The sequence below is a fragment of the Artemia franciscana genome, chromosome 14 (genome assembly GCF_032884065.1).
Source record: "Artemia franciscana chromosome 14, ASM3288406v1, whole genome shotgun sequence".
Lineage (NCBI taxonomy): Eukaryota > Metazoa > Arthropoda > Branchiopoda > Anostraca > Artemiidae > Artemia > Artemia franciscana.
The window spans coordinates 11,527,078-11,541,953 of record NC_088876.1 but is presented as its reverse complement, the minus strand read 5'-3'; the positions used below and the strand labels follow the sequence as shown (position 1 = coordinate 11,541,953).

The 14,876-nt window shown below is 34.3% G+C and overlaps 1 protein-coding gene across 1 annotated transcript in view; it reads right to left on the bottom strand.

The window, feature by feature from the left end:
- Positions 1–2,732: 2,732 nt before the first annotated feature.
- Positions 2,733–14,876, bottom strand: part of LOC136035311 (methionyl-tRNA formyltransferase, mitochondrial-like) — a 21,326-nt gene continuing 9,182 nt past the window's right edge. The window contains exons 3-6 of the mRNA XM_065717019.1: positions 9,738–9,944; positions 8,152–8,274; positions 6,059–6,237; positions 2,733–3,241 (exon numbers count right to left, since the gene is read on the bottom strand). Of these exons, the coding sequence (XP_065573091.1) occupies positions 2,868–3,241; positions 6,059–6,237; positions 8,152–8,274; positions 9,738–9,944 (883 nt within the window). The 3' untranslated portion in view covers positions 2,733–2,867. The remainder of the gene's footprint in view (positions 3,242–6,058; positions 6,238–8,151; positions 8,275–9,737; positions 9,945–14,876) is intronic.

Here is a 14,876-nt window from a genome sequence, read left to right as displayed (position 1 = left end):
TCTTAGAATCCAATAAGCAACTTCTCACAACTAGCTAAATCATTGATTTTAATTTGAACAAAAAAAAACCATATATAATTTGAAATTGCAAAAGGCTTGGAGAATCATCACATTTATTTAATTAATCACATGTATTCTACATCTTCGATTTGGACCTGGACATTAGACCAACTAATTCCTTTGCAAGATTTGCAAGCATTGTCGCATTGATGCCATTTCGATAACAGCTGCACCGGTCACTTTCACAGAATACCAGAATTACAACCACACTTCACGACAGTGAGAATCTTCTTTGGAACCGCTGAAAGATCCGTGAAGATAGGATACAGCACGTTTTTTTTAAGTCTCCATTCCCAATTCTCCAGATCAAGGGCAGGACTCTACAGCCGAATAGAATCTTGCACTTGAAGATAGGTCGTATATAGTTCCAGTATCGGTCTAAGCTCCCCGAATATGTTTCTTTTTTTGCCTTGGGAATCCTGTGAAGCAAAGTGCCTCCGTCTAAGACGTAGGTGCAATTCTGACTATCTATTTCCCAAATAGTATCAATTTCTGAAAGTCACTTGATAGCTTTTGCAAGTTCTGGTTTATTTCACTTTTGGAACGTGCCAGAATCGTCAAAAAGCGACTCCGGATAGGAGCAAGGTTCATATTTAAATGAAGATTCTTCGTCCATATTCAGTCGTTTGGATTTATTGAGAAGACGCTGAAACAGCAGTGAAGAATCTAAACAGTAGATTTCTCCCCAATTATTTGCTTCGCCGTCACAAGGACTGCCTGATCCTCGTGTTTGAACGGATGTTCCTTCAGAGATTTCCCAAAAATTCCGTCAAGAATCCTCATTTTCTGCAGCAGTCATGCCAGTAGCAAGGTTTCAAAGTAATAGCAGATCACCCTCGAAAGGAGACGACTGCTCGAAAAAGTTAATAACTGTTCGTGTGTCTTTGCAGTCCCCTAGCTGCCTTGAAATACCAGACTCTTTGTGTTGGTCACTTGTGCGATACGAAAAATCCGTCCGTTCTTGCATCAAAATATTAAAGAAAGCACAGTTCACACGCCCCATTACCCACTGAAGTCCCTGTACTCCCACCATTCCTCTACCTCTAATCAATCCTGTTGCCGTTTCCAGACTTCTCATCAGTTCTTGTTCTATGACCAAATCTGTAGATAAACCGGTATAAAATCTGTCCAATCATCTCACAACGTATAAGCCTTTTTCGAAAGACTGGAAAAGTTTTAGGCTTGTATGTTCAAGTCTGTTCACCGGCTGTAGGTACAGCCTCGCTTACTTCGTGTAGTTGTTGCGACCAGCTGCAGCAAGGAAAAGGAGCATGCCGAAACTGTTTGCAAATGAAGTTTCCATTGACCTATACGTTCAGCTCTGAAGAAATTTCGAAGAATGGCAACCATGTCCATGTACTGTATCCAAAATTTTCCTGTTCGAGTCTCATGACTTTGACCTAATTTAAGAGCTGAAAGAGAAGCTTTGGCCTTAATGAGACATGAAGACTGGGACACATGTTCAAGAGAAGCTCGTCCATTCATTACTTTCTCATACAAATCTTTGATTTCACTAAACTCAACCATATTAAATGCAAGTTCTGTAGTCAATTTAAGTTGTGCCTCTGAATTCTCGTCTACAAGTACCTTAATCAGAATCAAGTGAAGTGCTACGTCTAGAATGGTATGGGCTCGTAGTGGTCCAGAAATAGCCTTACCACTTAGAAGATGAGGAACTGTATCGGAAACGTATATCAATTTAAAGATTTCTTTCAGTCCAGATCCGTCCATCATAGATACAATGGCACCAACAAAACTCATGAGGGTATGGAATCATCCAAGTAACCACCACTTTTGCAACGCTACTTCCAAGTCCTTCTGCAGCAATAATAGTTCCACTCCAACCTGGCTTGGATTGCTTAAGATGCCACGACGTAAGCCAAAGAGCCTCTATGCTTGAAATCTTATCTCCCTCGAATCCAGGATGCAGAAGATCGTAATAAATTGTCGAAAGGACAGAATTATTTGACTTTTTATGGACGATCCGGATTCTTCCAGCTGCCAGGCAATTTTGATATGTGTGCAAAACCATTTATTTGATTGGGCGTGCGTTGCAGGGGGGGGGGGAATGCAAGATACCAGGGCACAACTTTTTCCTAGCATTTCGGCTAGGAAGTGTAATTTTCTCTTCGTAGATCCGACTTTGTGTAATATCCAACAAATATTAATGCCCGCTTTATCTCAAGTGCGTGTGGGGATGGGGAGGGGGTTCAGAAGGCTCAGGGATGGCCAAAACACAGAGCTGAGTCCATATTCGTGATCTACGCACCTGATTCTACTATCACCGACTTTTCAAAGTACAAGTTAGCCTCGACCGATTTTGGCCAATTTTTACACGCTGTAGAGGATTTTTTTCCGGTTCGAATGGTACCAAAATCAAAACTGTTGTAATTTGTTTGAGGTAACACTTTAGAATAATATTGGAAGTAAGGAATTCAATATAATTGTGATATTTTATAGATGATAGTTTTTACACTTTCTGGACTATGTTGCCCATTCTAATTTTAAAAATGTGTCTTTTCCCTTATTTCTTTAGCATGCATTGTTTTGTGCGGAAAATTTTCTTTTTCCTTTGTTTTTCTATTGCAGCAAAACATGAATTTTAACGCAGTTTATTCTTATAATATTACTTCACAATGATTCTTTGAAAATCAAGGAACACTGGAAAATGATTCGTAAATAAAAATTATAATTTATCGATGAATTATCAACAAAATCAGAAACTCTACTATGTGACCGTTAACAAAAAGCGTCCTTTTCATATAATTGAATCAGCTGTATTGTCATATCTAATACTTTATAAAATTCTATGGTCCAAAGTACCAATTGTCTCTATGTTCTTTTAACAAAAAACCATTCCTAAAGTCTAAAGCCTTCTGCACTGGCCTTCCAACTAGACACAACTCACTTATTTGAATCCAAGAATCAACACACCTGCACAAAATAGTTCGTCGTTTTTTGTGATAAAGAAGAATACCCGGTCTAACGTTTAAATCTTTCGTCAGAGGCGTGGCAACACTGTCGGACACTGGAGGCTCCAATTTTTCTAATTTGATAGTTTTAGAGCCCCACTTAGTAAATAGCGGTATGGCACCATGCAATCCACGCCATCTATTATACAGCTCAATGGCTGTGATGTTATTCCAGTCAAACTTTCCGTATGAGGAGTCAATCTTTGGGGCTTAAAATAAAAAACAAAATCATAAATCAACTAAATTGCCTAGTGACAAATTTGGCGGACTACTTACAAAAAAAATGTAAATAATTCAAAAAGAGTATCTATTGGTGGTTTTGATTTAAAATTGAAATGAAGGGAAACTGTATAATAATAGTAAAATTTTTAGTTAAGGTAATAAAAACACACATATTTACTAATAAAAATCCTAATTTTACGGTTTCGTACCTGGAGCCCTTTGTGAATGAAAAAAGACTAAATGTATTAAAAGAAAATAAGAAAGGAGAATTGAAGCAATATTTGTATTTAAAATTAGTCCAAGGTAACATTTATGTTTGAAAAAGTGAGTGAAATTTCTATTTGTTAATCTGACGGAAGAAGATTTACAATTCAAGCTAGCACTAATATTCCCAAGGTTTCTTTCAAGATGTTGACCTTTTTAAATCTCCATTTCATTTTAACTATAAACAGAATAGCTATAAAGTCTGTCAAACTATAGCGAAAAAGTTATGAATATAAAGAGGTCAAATCAGGTACTCATTGTTTAATAGATTTTATTTGCCATTTTGCATTGTTGGTTGTTTTTATAGGATATCCTTAAGATCCACAGAATCAATGCTTTGACGCAGAAACGTCAAAAATTTTGAAAGTGGACTTGTTAACTTTGGTATATGAACACTTCAATAATAGAAAAAAGGGAACTGGGAAATTTTTTTTAATAATACAGCGTCATCTACTCCAGGTCTGAAAGTAAGACCATCAGTTAGTCATGAAAAAGTAAGTAAATTCACCAATCAGCATCAAAATACACTAAGCTCTGAGAATATAATGGTTAAAAGCATAAACCAGTAGTAAAAAAAAGAAGATATTGCAACATGTCATATTAAATACCACAACGGTATCTATGCTACAACAGTATTTGGTACGAACAAATTTTATTTCCTTTCAAGCACGTAAACTGTTGGTTCATAATTAATTTTAAGCAATATTCATTGGATTAAAACAAAATCTGACAAGAACGATCAGCACAGTAATATTATATAGAGAGTTTAGCATTAAAGTAATCTGAGTATGTTTTACACTCATAAACTTAAATTGCAACACTGCTTTCGTTCATAATTAACTGCAAGAGAAATTCTCAGTTAGTTATTACAAATTTTAAGCAGAAAAATGAGCAAAATAAATCAGGTGGATTTGGTTCGCTGTTGCTATGAAAGGAGACAATACTGGTTTGAAGAGCTAGTTCTCTTTCTTCTTTAGGGTTTTAACATTGTGTGTTTAAGGATTCTCAGTCAAGTTTTATATGCTAAACTGTGGTTGTAAAAAAAATACCAAGAGTATTTTTAAACGTACTATAAAAAGTTACATAATGAAAATTTACTAATTTTACTTTTCTGTTGGCATAAAAAAATATTACTAAAACCCAACACGCGATGCATTCTTTGCCTTTTTTTTATTTAGATTCAACACCTTCAGCGCAGATCAAAGAAATATCAGGCAGCAAAAACCTTTACTTGTCTACTTTATTTAGACCATCGTTAAAGATCATATAATTTTTTAATTTAATTAGATAACAGGATTTATTCAAGAGAATACACAACAAAACACACAAAAAACAATACAACAAAACAATTAACCTTTGTAAGCCTTCGCTTTCTTGGAGTTACCACTTAAACATAGGAATAAAATTTAAAAAAGAGAAGAAGAGAAAAGAAAAGAAAGAAAAAAGAACAAAAATCTGAATTTGCCCTACTCCTGGTCGTAACAACCCTTGCAAAACACATTATCACTATCAAAACTCGCAAAACACCACAAAACTATCACTAGCAAAACACCACCTATCAACAAACTCAAAAATCCCTTTTTCAATCCAACAAAAATTAAACTATTTATTTGCATTAATTTTTCTGTAGGAACTTGAGAGCGACATAAATTCAACTTAACTTTTCTTCAAAAATTATACAACTGAAAACAAACATGTTTTTAAGATCTCTACGAAAACCAAGCACATTTACCGACTTTTCCAAAAATTCTGGTAAAAAATTCCAAGTTTGGCCCAATATGACGTATTGAAAATAAAGATCTAGTTTTAACAACTTGAGGTGTCCTCACTATATTAACGTAACATATCGTGTAGGGTAATTCTGTATTTCATCATCAGAAATAAAAAAAAAATTAGGAAACACTTAGCAACTAATTTGGAATAATACTTATACATGAATAATGCATGATAAATATCCTAGACCTGACAAAGAAAAAATATTAACAAATTATATAAAATATTATATACTGAGATCTAACTGATGTCTCCTTGCTATTCTTTGCTTAAGTGCCATTTTCTATATGAATTCAATATTTACAAAAAGTGAAAAAACATTTGAAATTACATGCAGAGAGCAAAAAGGGACATTAATTTTGAAATGTGGCACACCTTCAGAGGGGTTTGTAAATAAGCTATCTTTGCAGTGGAGCACACGTCGAGGAAGTTATTATCAAGCGGATAATCCGGACAAGGGATCCTCAAACGCACTCAGAGTATTTAATAAATAAATTCGTAGACTAAGTTCAACTGTGTGCAGTGAATGAGTTACTTTAGCAGTTGCTGATTGGTTCAAGAAAATGTGATTTCCATGTGAAGTAGTAGTTAAAACAAGTCTACATATCATTATTTTTAAGCTTTTACTGGACAGAGTAAATAGGCGTTACCAAGTTTTAGCAAAAAGCAAAAGAGTCAACTATATTCAGTTAACTCAGTTTATACCATATCTCTTTTTAACTTGATCCCCTTTAATACTGAACTTCAAATTTAACATTAGGACTTACCTAATGTAACCCCGTTTTCTGGTTGAGGAACAGCAGCAGCCAGTTTCTGTGCTAAACCTGGCAAAGCATCTTCAATCAGTTCTGCACCCAAAACAGCCAACTGGGGTGTAAGTTCTTTTCTGGTAAGATGTAAAGGAACTGAGATCTTCTTCTGTGAGACAATTTCACCTACGTCAAACCTACTTTGATTAACCAAGCAGTAACTTCATATCGTACCATCCAAGCGATATGGGAAATGAATATTGGAAATTTAAAATGTGTAAGCGATAAAGGGAGATAAAAAATGTAAATTTTGAAGGAGGGAAAAAAATGTTAACGTCCTTGTTGCAAAGTCAATAATGAACCTAATAACTGGATGAACACAGTGTTGATTTCCGTTAGCGTATGTTTCAAGAATCAAGTTCAAAACTAAACAACAAATTAGAAAAAACGCTATTAGAGACATAACAAACGATATGTTTATTTCCTATCCAACTGAAGAAATTTAGACATATGGACGGTACTACTAATCCATTGCTAGAACATCTCTCTATTTTGGATGTCAGCCTACTTCAACCAGCTTATTTTGTTTTTACTGCAAAAAATTATGTAACTATTTCTAAGTTAGAGGAAAAAAAACTTTTGCTTGGCAGTAACTCACTGAAAATAAAGTTAAGCTGTTATTACTATCACGTATAATAAAAGCCTTTAAGCAAGATATTTCTGCCCATCGACCGGGATGAGAAAGTGTCTTTGGTTTTAGAGACGCGACCGGCTCATTAAATCTCCTAATTATTAGATACAAGATAAATATCATGAATGTACGTTTGCCAGACACGTTTGCCAGAGCTTCCTTTTTATTCATTCAAAAGGTCTTCCTCTTCCTCTAATCTTGATGAAAAAGCGCTTTCAGATTTCTGCATTTGTTACCAAATAGATAAATTTTTACTATAGCACCCACTTATCTAATTATCGAATTCCATTCCTTGGTTAATTTTCATATTTTTCAAAAAGGAACTAGTTGTCACCCATGACTAGTACTCTCTTCAAGAGAATTCTAATTATTAGCAAGAGAAATCAGCAAGTGCTAGGGTTTTTAAGGGTTTTTTTAAACATTTTTTTTTTCAGAACTGGAATAATATACAAAGCATAAAGCTTAGACTGAGTCTCAAGTCAACGCTGAACAACTTTTAACATATTATAAACAATAAAGAGAAGTAAGACTATGCTCGTCAAACACACACACCTAGGAAAAGCTAGAAGAGTGAAAGCTTGTTCGGTGCTGTTTTTTACTCAAACAAAACACATTATATCGCCAAAGGGCCTTTACTTTCCACCATAATCCGTATCTAAGGATTTCTGAATTGTTGAGTGCAAATCAGAAGTTTTTCCCTATCCAGCAAAACAAAAACTGAAAAAAAAACAACAGATGAGCATACTATTTTGCTTTTAGGATCTTTTTAAAATCCATGCTGTTTTATAGTAGCATAACACAACGCATATTTTAGCTCTCATTTACGATATTTTCCCATTAAAAAAAAATCAACTAAAAAAATCATTTTAAAAAATAGATTATTAAATAGCTTTTAATAAATTCATTTTATTCAGATTTTTATTAATTTAATTCTATTTAAACATATTACTTTAAATAAATAATTTTTAGGCAAAATCATTTTTTAGATAAATAATTTTGAAAATACAAAAATCGTTTTTAAAAATAGAGAAACTACTTCAACCGCATCAACTATTTGATAATATACCACTAGTTTTGGAAGAGATATTGTCATCATATGTTTGGGTGGCAGGCTCTTTAAATAGAAAGAACCATCATAGGAAATTTTGATTTATAAACTAACTATTGTCAATAGCCTGATAAAAAAAAAACAACAACAAAAAAACACCATGGTGATGGAGGCCTTCAGGATAATCATAATATCAACCTTGTAGCACCTTATCACGCGGAAGTTATACAATAGGATAACTCTTGTTGCATGGCTGGCCAAAAGAATACCATAAACATTGGTATTATTGGTTATACATCTTCAATTAAAGCCCGTTCAATCTCAAGTTTACCGTTAATATTCTTATCGTTCCTTTAAAAGGGGAAATTTTACCTATGAGGATGTATTTTCATTAGCGTAACACCCACTTCCTCATCTCCAGCCATTAGTGCATGCATGATTGGAGCTGCTCCTCGCCATCTAGGTAATAGCGACGCATGAATATTTATCATTCCGCTAAAAAAAAATGAAAAAAAAATCAGAGACAATACATCATTTCCAACAATCCAAGAAATTAGACATAAAAAATATTGATTATAGATAATCGATGGGATATCAATTAGATATCAAAGAAATCAAGAAATAATCAAAGAGATTTAATCAAAGAAACTAGAAACAAAGAAACAGGATTGACTCCACAAGTTTTAGAATGTTTAATGAATAGAACTTCCCGAACAATTGACAACCATGGAAAGAGTACTATTCATTCAAGACGTTACAAAATTGCGAAAAATCGCTAAGGAGAATCTAATTTGAGAAATAACACAAAAGGAGCTTCAAACCCTACTTTGCAACTAGACTTGTAACAAGACTAGACGGTATTGCAAAAGTATTGTTAAGAAGTATTGCAGTAAACATTTTACAATTTTAAGTCAACGGTTTAAATCAATTTTAAATCAAGTTGCAATGGTGCCACATTGCAACTTAGAAATTTATTTCCAGGACAGAAAAGGAAAAATATTAAAGCTTAAGACTATACTAGCAAACTAAAACTGTTCCAATCAAATAATTTTTTGATGAAACAAAGGAATTTTTGGAAGTTTTGAGAGTTGAGGTGCATAAATCGATTAGAAATTAAATTTTAGAGAACTATGCAGCTTCGACTAGGAATAAATGAGGACAAAAAGGCTATGTTGGATTTCGAGATAATCGTTCAAGTCAATGGCCTTCATATACCTACCCAGCATCCTTAGCAAAATTCTAGGTAGATGCATATATTGCATGCCACGGTAATGACAACTGTCAAGTATAGCTCTGAAACATGGGATTTATAAATATTTTCAAAAAAAAAAAAAATTTAAACACACTTTTCGAAATTCGTTTGACTGGCTGTAACATCAATCTTTGGGGAAAATTCGGTTCAATGCCTTACTTACTTCAATGCCTAGAAAATACTTTCCAGGGCTATAGTGAAGGAAGGATTAAAATGGCTAGGTCTTTATTTCCAGATGAAGTAAGACAGATTACCAGACTGTGGCTCTGGGGGCTAAACAAAAAGTATATCACTTCATATTGGAGGAGAAGAAGTCAGAAAAAAGGATTTAAAGGAAATTGTAACAACAGGGGGAGGGATAAAGAGTGAAGCTTTGAGCAGACAAGGGTGGGGAAGTCTCGTGCACAACTGTGTTGACCTTAGTCGGTCTGGTTCTGCGGTGATTTGTGAGTAGTAGAAGAAGTAGTACCATCCCAGTACGATTTTTACAGAAAGGGTATAATATCCCTCTTTTGACCCCCCCCCCCAAAAGATATAACAATAAACTAAGAAATAGCAACAAACAATCCTACATAAAACATGTTTCCAACGAATAGTAGCGGTTGAATAGTTGATAAACATAGAAATAGCCAGATATACATTTACATGAAAGCTTGAGAGCTTATTAAAAAAAATAATCTAAACTTAAAGTTTGAAAATAACTTACAAAGGAAACATCGAAATAATACGTGATGGAATTAAGTGCCCAAAAGAGACAACAACTCCAACATCATATTCATTTGCTTTTAGGTCTTTTACAGGCCATTCACGACTTTGAAGCTCTTCTTTGTTTACAATCTTTGCTACAGGATTCGAAAGAGTATATTTTGCTGATGTTACAACGTCTAGTCGGGATATGAAGCGTCTCCGTCTTCTGGAAATATAAGATATATGTGCACAGTTTTAAGATTCCATACCATGGCACCAGTTTATAAAGTCTGATGATCAATGATAATGTATGGAAAAAGCTGCACCCAAAAAAATAATATTCCTACATTATACATCGAAGTTCAAGAATTAGCATCATATCGTCTTAGCAAAAATCATAAAAAATCGAATCAGCCACAGAAATTGTAAAATCAATACCGATTTTTTTTTTCTTTACATCGTTAATTTCAAGTTGTGTAAATATTAGCATCTCAACCGTCCGTTGGGATAAGGGAAACTTTCAATACAACTTTCCAGAAGACAAAAGAACTGTTTGACTTCGGCTTCATCCTACTAGTGTTTGCTGGCAGAAGCAAAGAGTTGTGAAAATATTCTAGGTGATATACAATAAAATAATTTATGCTACTTGTTGTGTCTCTAGCCTTATTTCCTAAAAATCGAGAATCAAAAATTTAAGCCTACATCACTCACAACATAATCTTCATAAAACAAAATGCATAAAGTCGCTGGATGAACTTATATTCATTGCATAAAAACATCGAAACAGCTCATGTGATGCATCTTCTCTTCAGTTTTAAATTTGCATCTTATTATTTATTGCTTTTATTATTTATGTTCAAGCAATAACACGAATTTCAAAAACGATTCGTATTACCCTTTAGTCTAGTTTAAGGTCTTGACCATAGGCTAAAAATCGACATTTGTACGAATAAAGACAAACTCAACAGAAAAGTATCAACAGTAACTGCTAAAAACGTAAAAATCTGAAAGAAAAACTGATTATTACGTTTGTTATTATTCAGTCGGCTTTGCAGTATAATGGGGTACCCTACTTCAACTTACAATCAACTACACTTCAACTTACAGTTCAACTAACAATAAATGAGAAACACTCAAACCAACAACAAAAAGTTGTTAGTCCAAATTAAAGGTTGTTCACGAGTTGGGCTTAGAATGACTTCAGTATATATGGCAAAAATTACGAAGAATTTCAATCCATGAGATTTATAATTCCCCTCCTTATGAACCCTAAATTCTTATGCAAAAATGAATTATTAAAAACCTTTGCTTTTTTGCATGGCCGTGAGGAAAATCCTCCCCCTCCCCGACATAAAGTTTCATGAATTTGCACTCTTGCTTTTTCTGCCTCATCCCACTGAGTTCTGCAGTTATTAGTTTGTTTGAATTCTTTAGGCTGTTCTCTATTTTTGTTTTCTTTAGTATTTTCCTTTTCTGGTATATTGACGCTTTATTTCTCTTGTATCTTATTCATTAAAATAATTAATATAAGTCAGATCTATAGCTCTTTCGAAAAATATCGTCAAATGGTATCCATTCGTTTTTCTTCCTCAGGCATCGAGCATACTCACTCCACAAAATCTGCAATAGTTTGGATTCTTTCACTGATGTTCCTTTCTGTTGCTTACAGAGGAGCCAAATTATGAGCAAAAATGACTCGACGATACATCGATTGGTTATGTGTATTGTGCATGGGTTTTTCTATGGGCTATGTCAGCTTTCTTCCAATACTCATGGCATGCCATCTTAAATAGGCCATAAAGGCGGTTCAGAGCAATTTCGTCCAATGTGACCAGGTTTACAGCAAGGACGGATACAGGGAGTTTTTGGGGGTGATTGCCCCCAAACGAATTTTAAAGAATCCTTCCTAAATTGTACTATCGAGTACTATAGACGAGAAATAAGGACTGAAAAACCGATTGTTTTCGGAAATAAAAACAATGAAGCATGTCAACGCAATAAAACTGTTTAAAGACGGTATGTGTTATAAACGTAAGACTGAAACGTCTTTGCACTATTAGGGAGAGTCCAAGGCAGTGCAGACCCAAGACAAGAAGGTTGGACAGTGACAATGTTGTAGCCTGTATAAGCATAAAAAGGTTGGCATTTTTTATTACTGTTCCCCAGAGACAGAGACACAGATGAAGTGTACGTAATGCATATGTTCAAACGGAATAATTTTATTTCCATAACTGAACTTGAAAAAAAAAATCAAGACTCCTTCACCAACGCTATAAATGTTTGCCTCATTGCTAGTAGCGACACAAGATTATATGAAGTACCCTGACAATGATGCAAATTCATCTGCTAGCAATCTAATGCCCGCCTCATTTGGTGGCACAGAAATACCTTAGAATCACGATGAAGATACCAGCTTGGCATCTATTATAAGGGTCAAGGTTGTATCTTTCTTTATGCCGAATGGCTTTGCATCCTACTTTAAAGAGATTTAAGAATCATGTGTCGCCTCATACCAATCGGGAGTCTGAAATTTTGCTTCTCAATTTCTTCCGCCAAGTCTATGTCAATAGTTCTCGGAGAAACGAAAAATTTTGACACAAAATTAAACTGGCTCAAGAGTTTTTTGTTCACTCCATCAAAATGCCCTATTTATATTCTGCCAATCTTGTGTTGCCTCTGCTTTTCACCTTGATTGGAATAAGTTTTGCAGCCTCAACAAGGCTTGTCTTTTTCCCCAGCCAACTGACAAGACTTTTTCTTATTCCTTGCCCTTTTTCTTTGCTTTTAAGTACCTTCGCCAAAAGTATCGATAACAACACTAGAAACTGTCCCCTCATCCTCAAACATTGTCATTTAAATAATGGGTGCGTTTTCAAACATTGTATTTTAGGAGAGGATTTTTCTTCTTTTTTTCCTATTTCTATAGGAGCCTTTCCCGTTGGTGTCCAGAAGCTTAGATTATCCATTCATCGTTTAGTGGCCATCATGTCCTCGACAAAGTTTCCCACTGCCTTGCACAAACGGTGATCCAGTCGATTCCCTGTTGTGTTATGTTATGCTGATCGCAAACCCAGCCTTAATTAAACTATTTTAAACAAAATTGTATTGGGGGTGTTACACTTTCTCCTTGTGGCACTGCGCCCCTCCCAAATCAAGGCTCTGGATCTGTGCTTGGTTTATTGTACTTACCCTTGTTACTAAATGCAAACTTTTATCTCATCTATCTGGACAAAAATGGTGTTTTTTTGTTAATATGCATTGTTGTAGAAACATGTTTGTGAAGATCTATACAGCCATTCCTGATGTACTTCTCTCCTTTAAATGTGATTGACACTTCCAAAATTCCCAAGGCTGAATGCACAAGCGACACGCCTGTCTCCGGTGTTCTTTACCTACTTTAACGAAAGCCAGTTTATTTTCATGAATCTCAGCTAAAACATACCATTGTTTGTTACTGACTTCGTGTCTAAATCCAAAACATAACATCAAGCCAAGAACACAATAAAAACCAAAATAAATCAAAATAAAAACACAACAAAGTCCAGAAACGAAATTAAATCAATTTTTTCAATGCCTAGTTCACTTACCAGTTTTTTTACTACAAAGAAAAACGAAAAAAAAAACACGAAGAATAACCAAAAATAATAAACAGTAAAATCAAAAAAATTGATTTAAGAAAACTTAGCAGAAGGTATCATATATCATATCCAAGATTAGGAGCCTACTTTCCATGTTTATGAACAATACATTTTAGTTACAATAACTGTTCAAGGTTTGGCACTGTCCAAGTACTGGAGGCAATACTCTAAAAAGAAGTGTTCATATTCTGCCTAGCAAAGCACACTACAGGCAAAAACTCAGAATTTACCTCCAACAGATACCAGACATTAAAAAAAGATCTGAAAATTAAAAGGTAGCCCACCACAATTGAGAACCTAATTAACTTAGATTATAGGCTATCAAATATTACTTATTGGGTTGGACTATTTCTATCCTAAATGTAAAACACTAAGCCTGTAATGATTGACATACAAAATACAATGTGCAAAAGCTTAAACACTGGGCTCTAACTTCAAGCACTAAGCCAATCTTGTAATAAAACATTAATATTTCACTGATTCTAATAATCTCAGAACAGCTTGCATCCAGCTATGCATAAATGACAGATTTATATGTATAAATTTGTGTTTGCTTTATTAATGTTACACTTGTCTTTCAGGAATGGAAATTAGAAAAATCATCCTACAGATAAGAAAACAGTTGTTCTAAGCTTTCATCTTTTCTATTTCAATTAGTTATGCCTTACATCTTCACTCAGATTAGTTAATTATAAAACTCATGCTTGAAAGTTGAAATTGCTAAACCCAAGAATTATGGTTCCATCCTTTGATGCCTGCACGGTGGTATTTAAGGTAAGGATTTATAATTAGAACTGTAGTCATTCTTGAAGTTGTTTAAAGTTTTAACTCATTGTTGGAACCAAATGATAATTTACAGGGGAAATATCTAACAAGAAAGGTTTTGTTTGAGGAAAAAATAGCCTTTTTTTTTAATTGAATACAACCAATATACCTAAAAAAATAACCATCATATTCACCTTTGGTATAACAAATAGAACAGCAAAAGGATTCTTAGGGAGGAAAATTACAGACACAGCTAGGAATACTAGTGAAAGTGCTTTAAGCTGGATAGAAAAGAGGAGGGGCCTGGACAAGAAATTTTGAGTGATAGATTATAGTAGAATAGGAGGAAGGTAAGGGAATTAAGGAAGGCATTAAACCATGGATTTAGGAGGCGTGAAACAGATGTAATGGATAAAAGTGCTGAGGATCTAGAAGATCCAGCAATGCAGCAAAATATTAAAAAATTGTACTGTTATGTCAAGAAATTGAGAGCAAGTAGCCAGTCTGGAATTGTACTAGTTAAAAGCAGGAACAAGACCTCAATCAATGATAAAGAAAGTGTTCAGGAGAGATGGTCAAGATATTTTGAGGATGTTTTAAAATGTGATATAGTTATAGGAAATGACATAGAAAAGAACCAAACATGTATTGTAGGTTGCTAGGAGTTATAAAAAGGACAAGTTTTACAGTTAAAAGATGACATATTGCCAAAGGTTGTCCCCCTTTTGACCATTCATCTGAGGTTGAACAAAAAG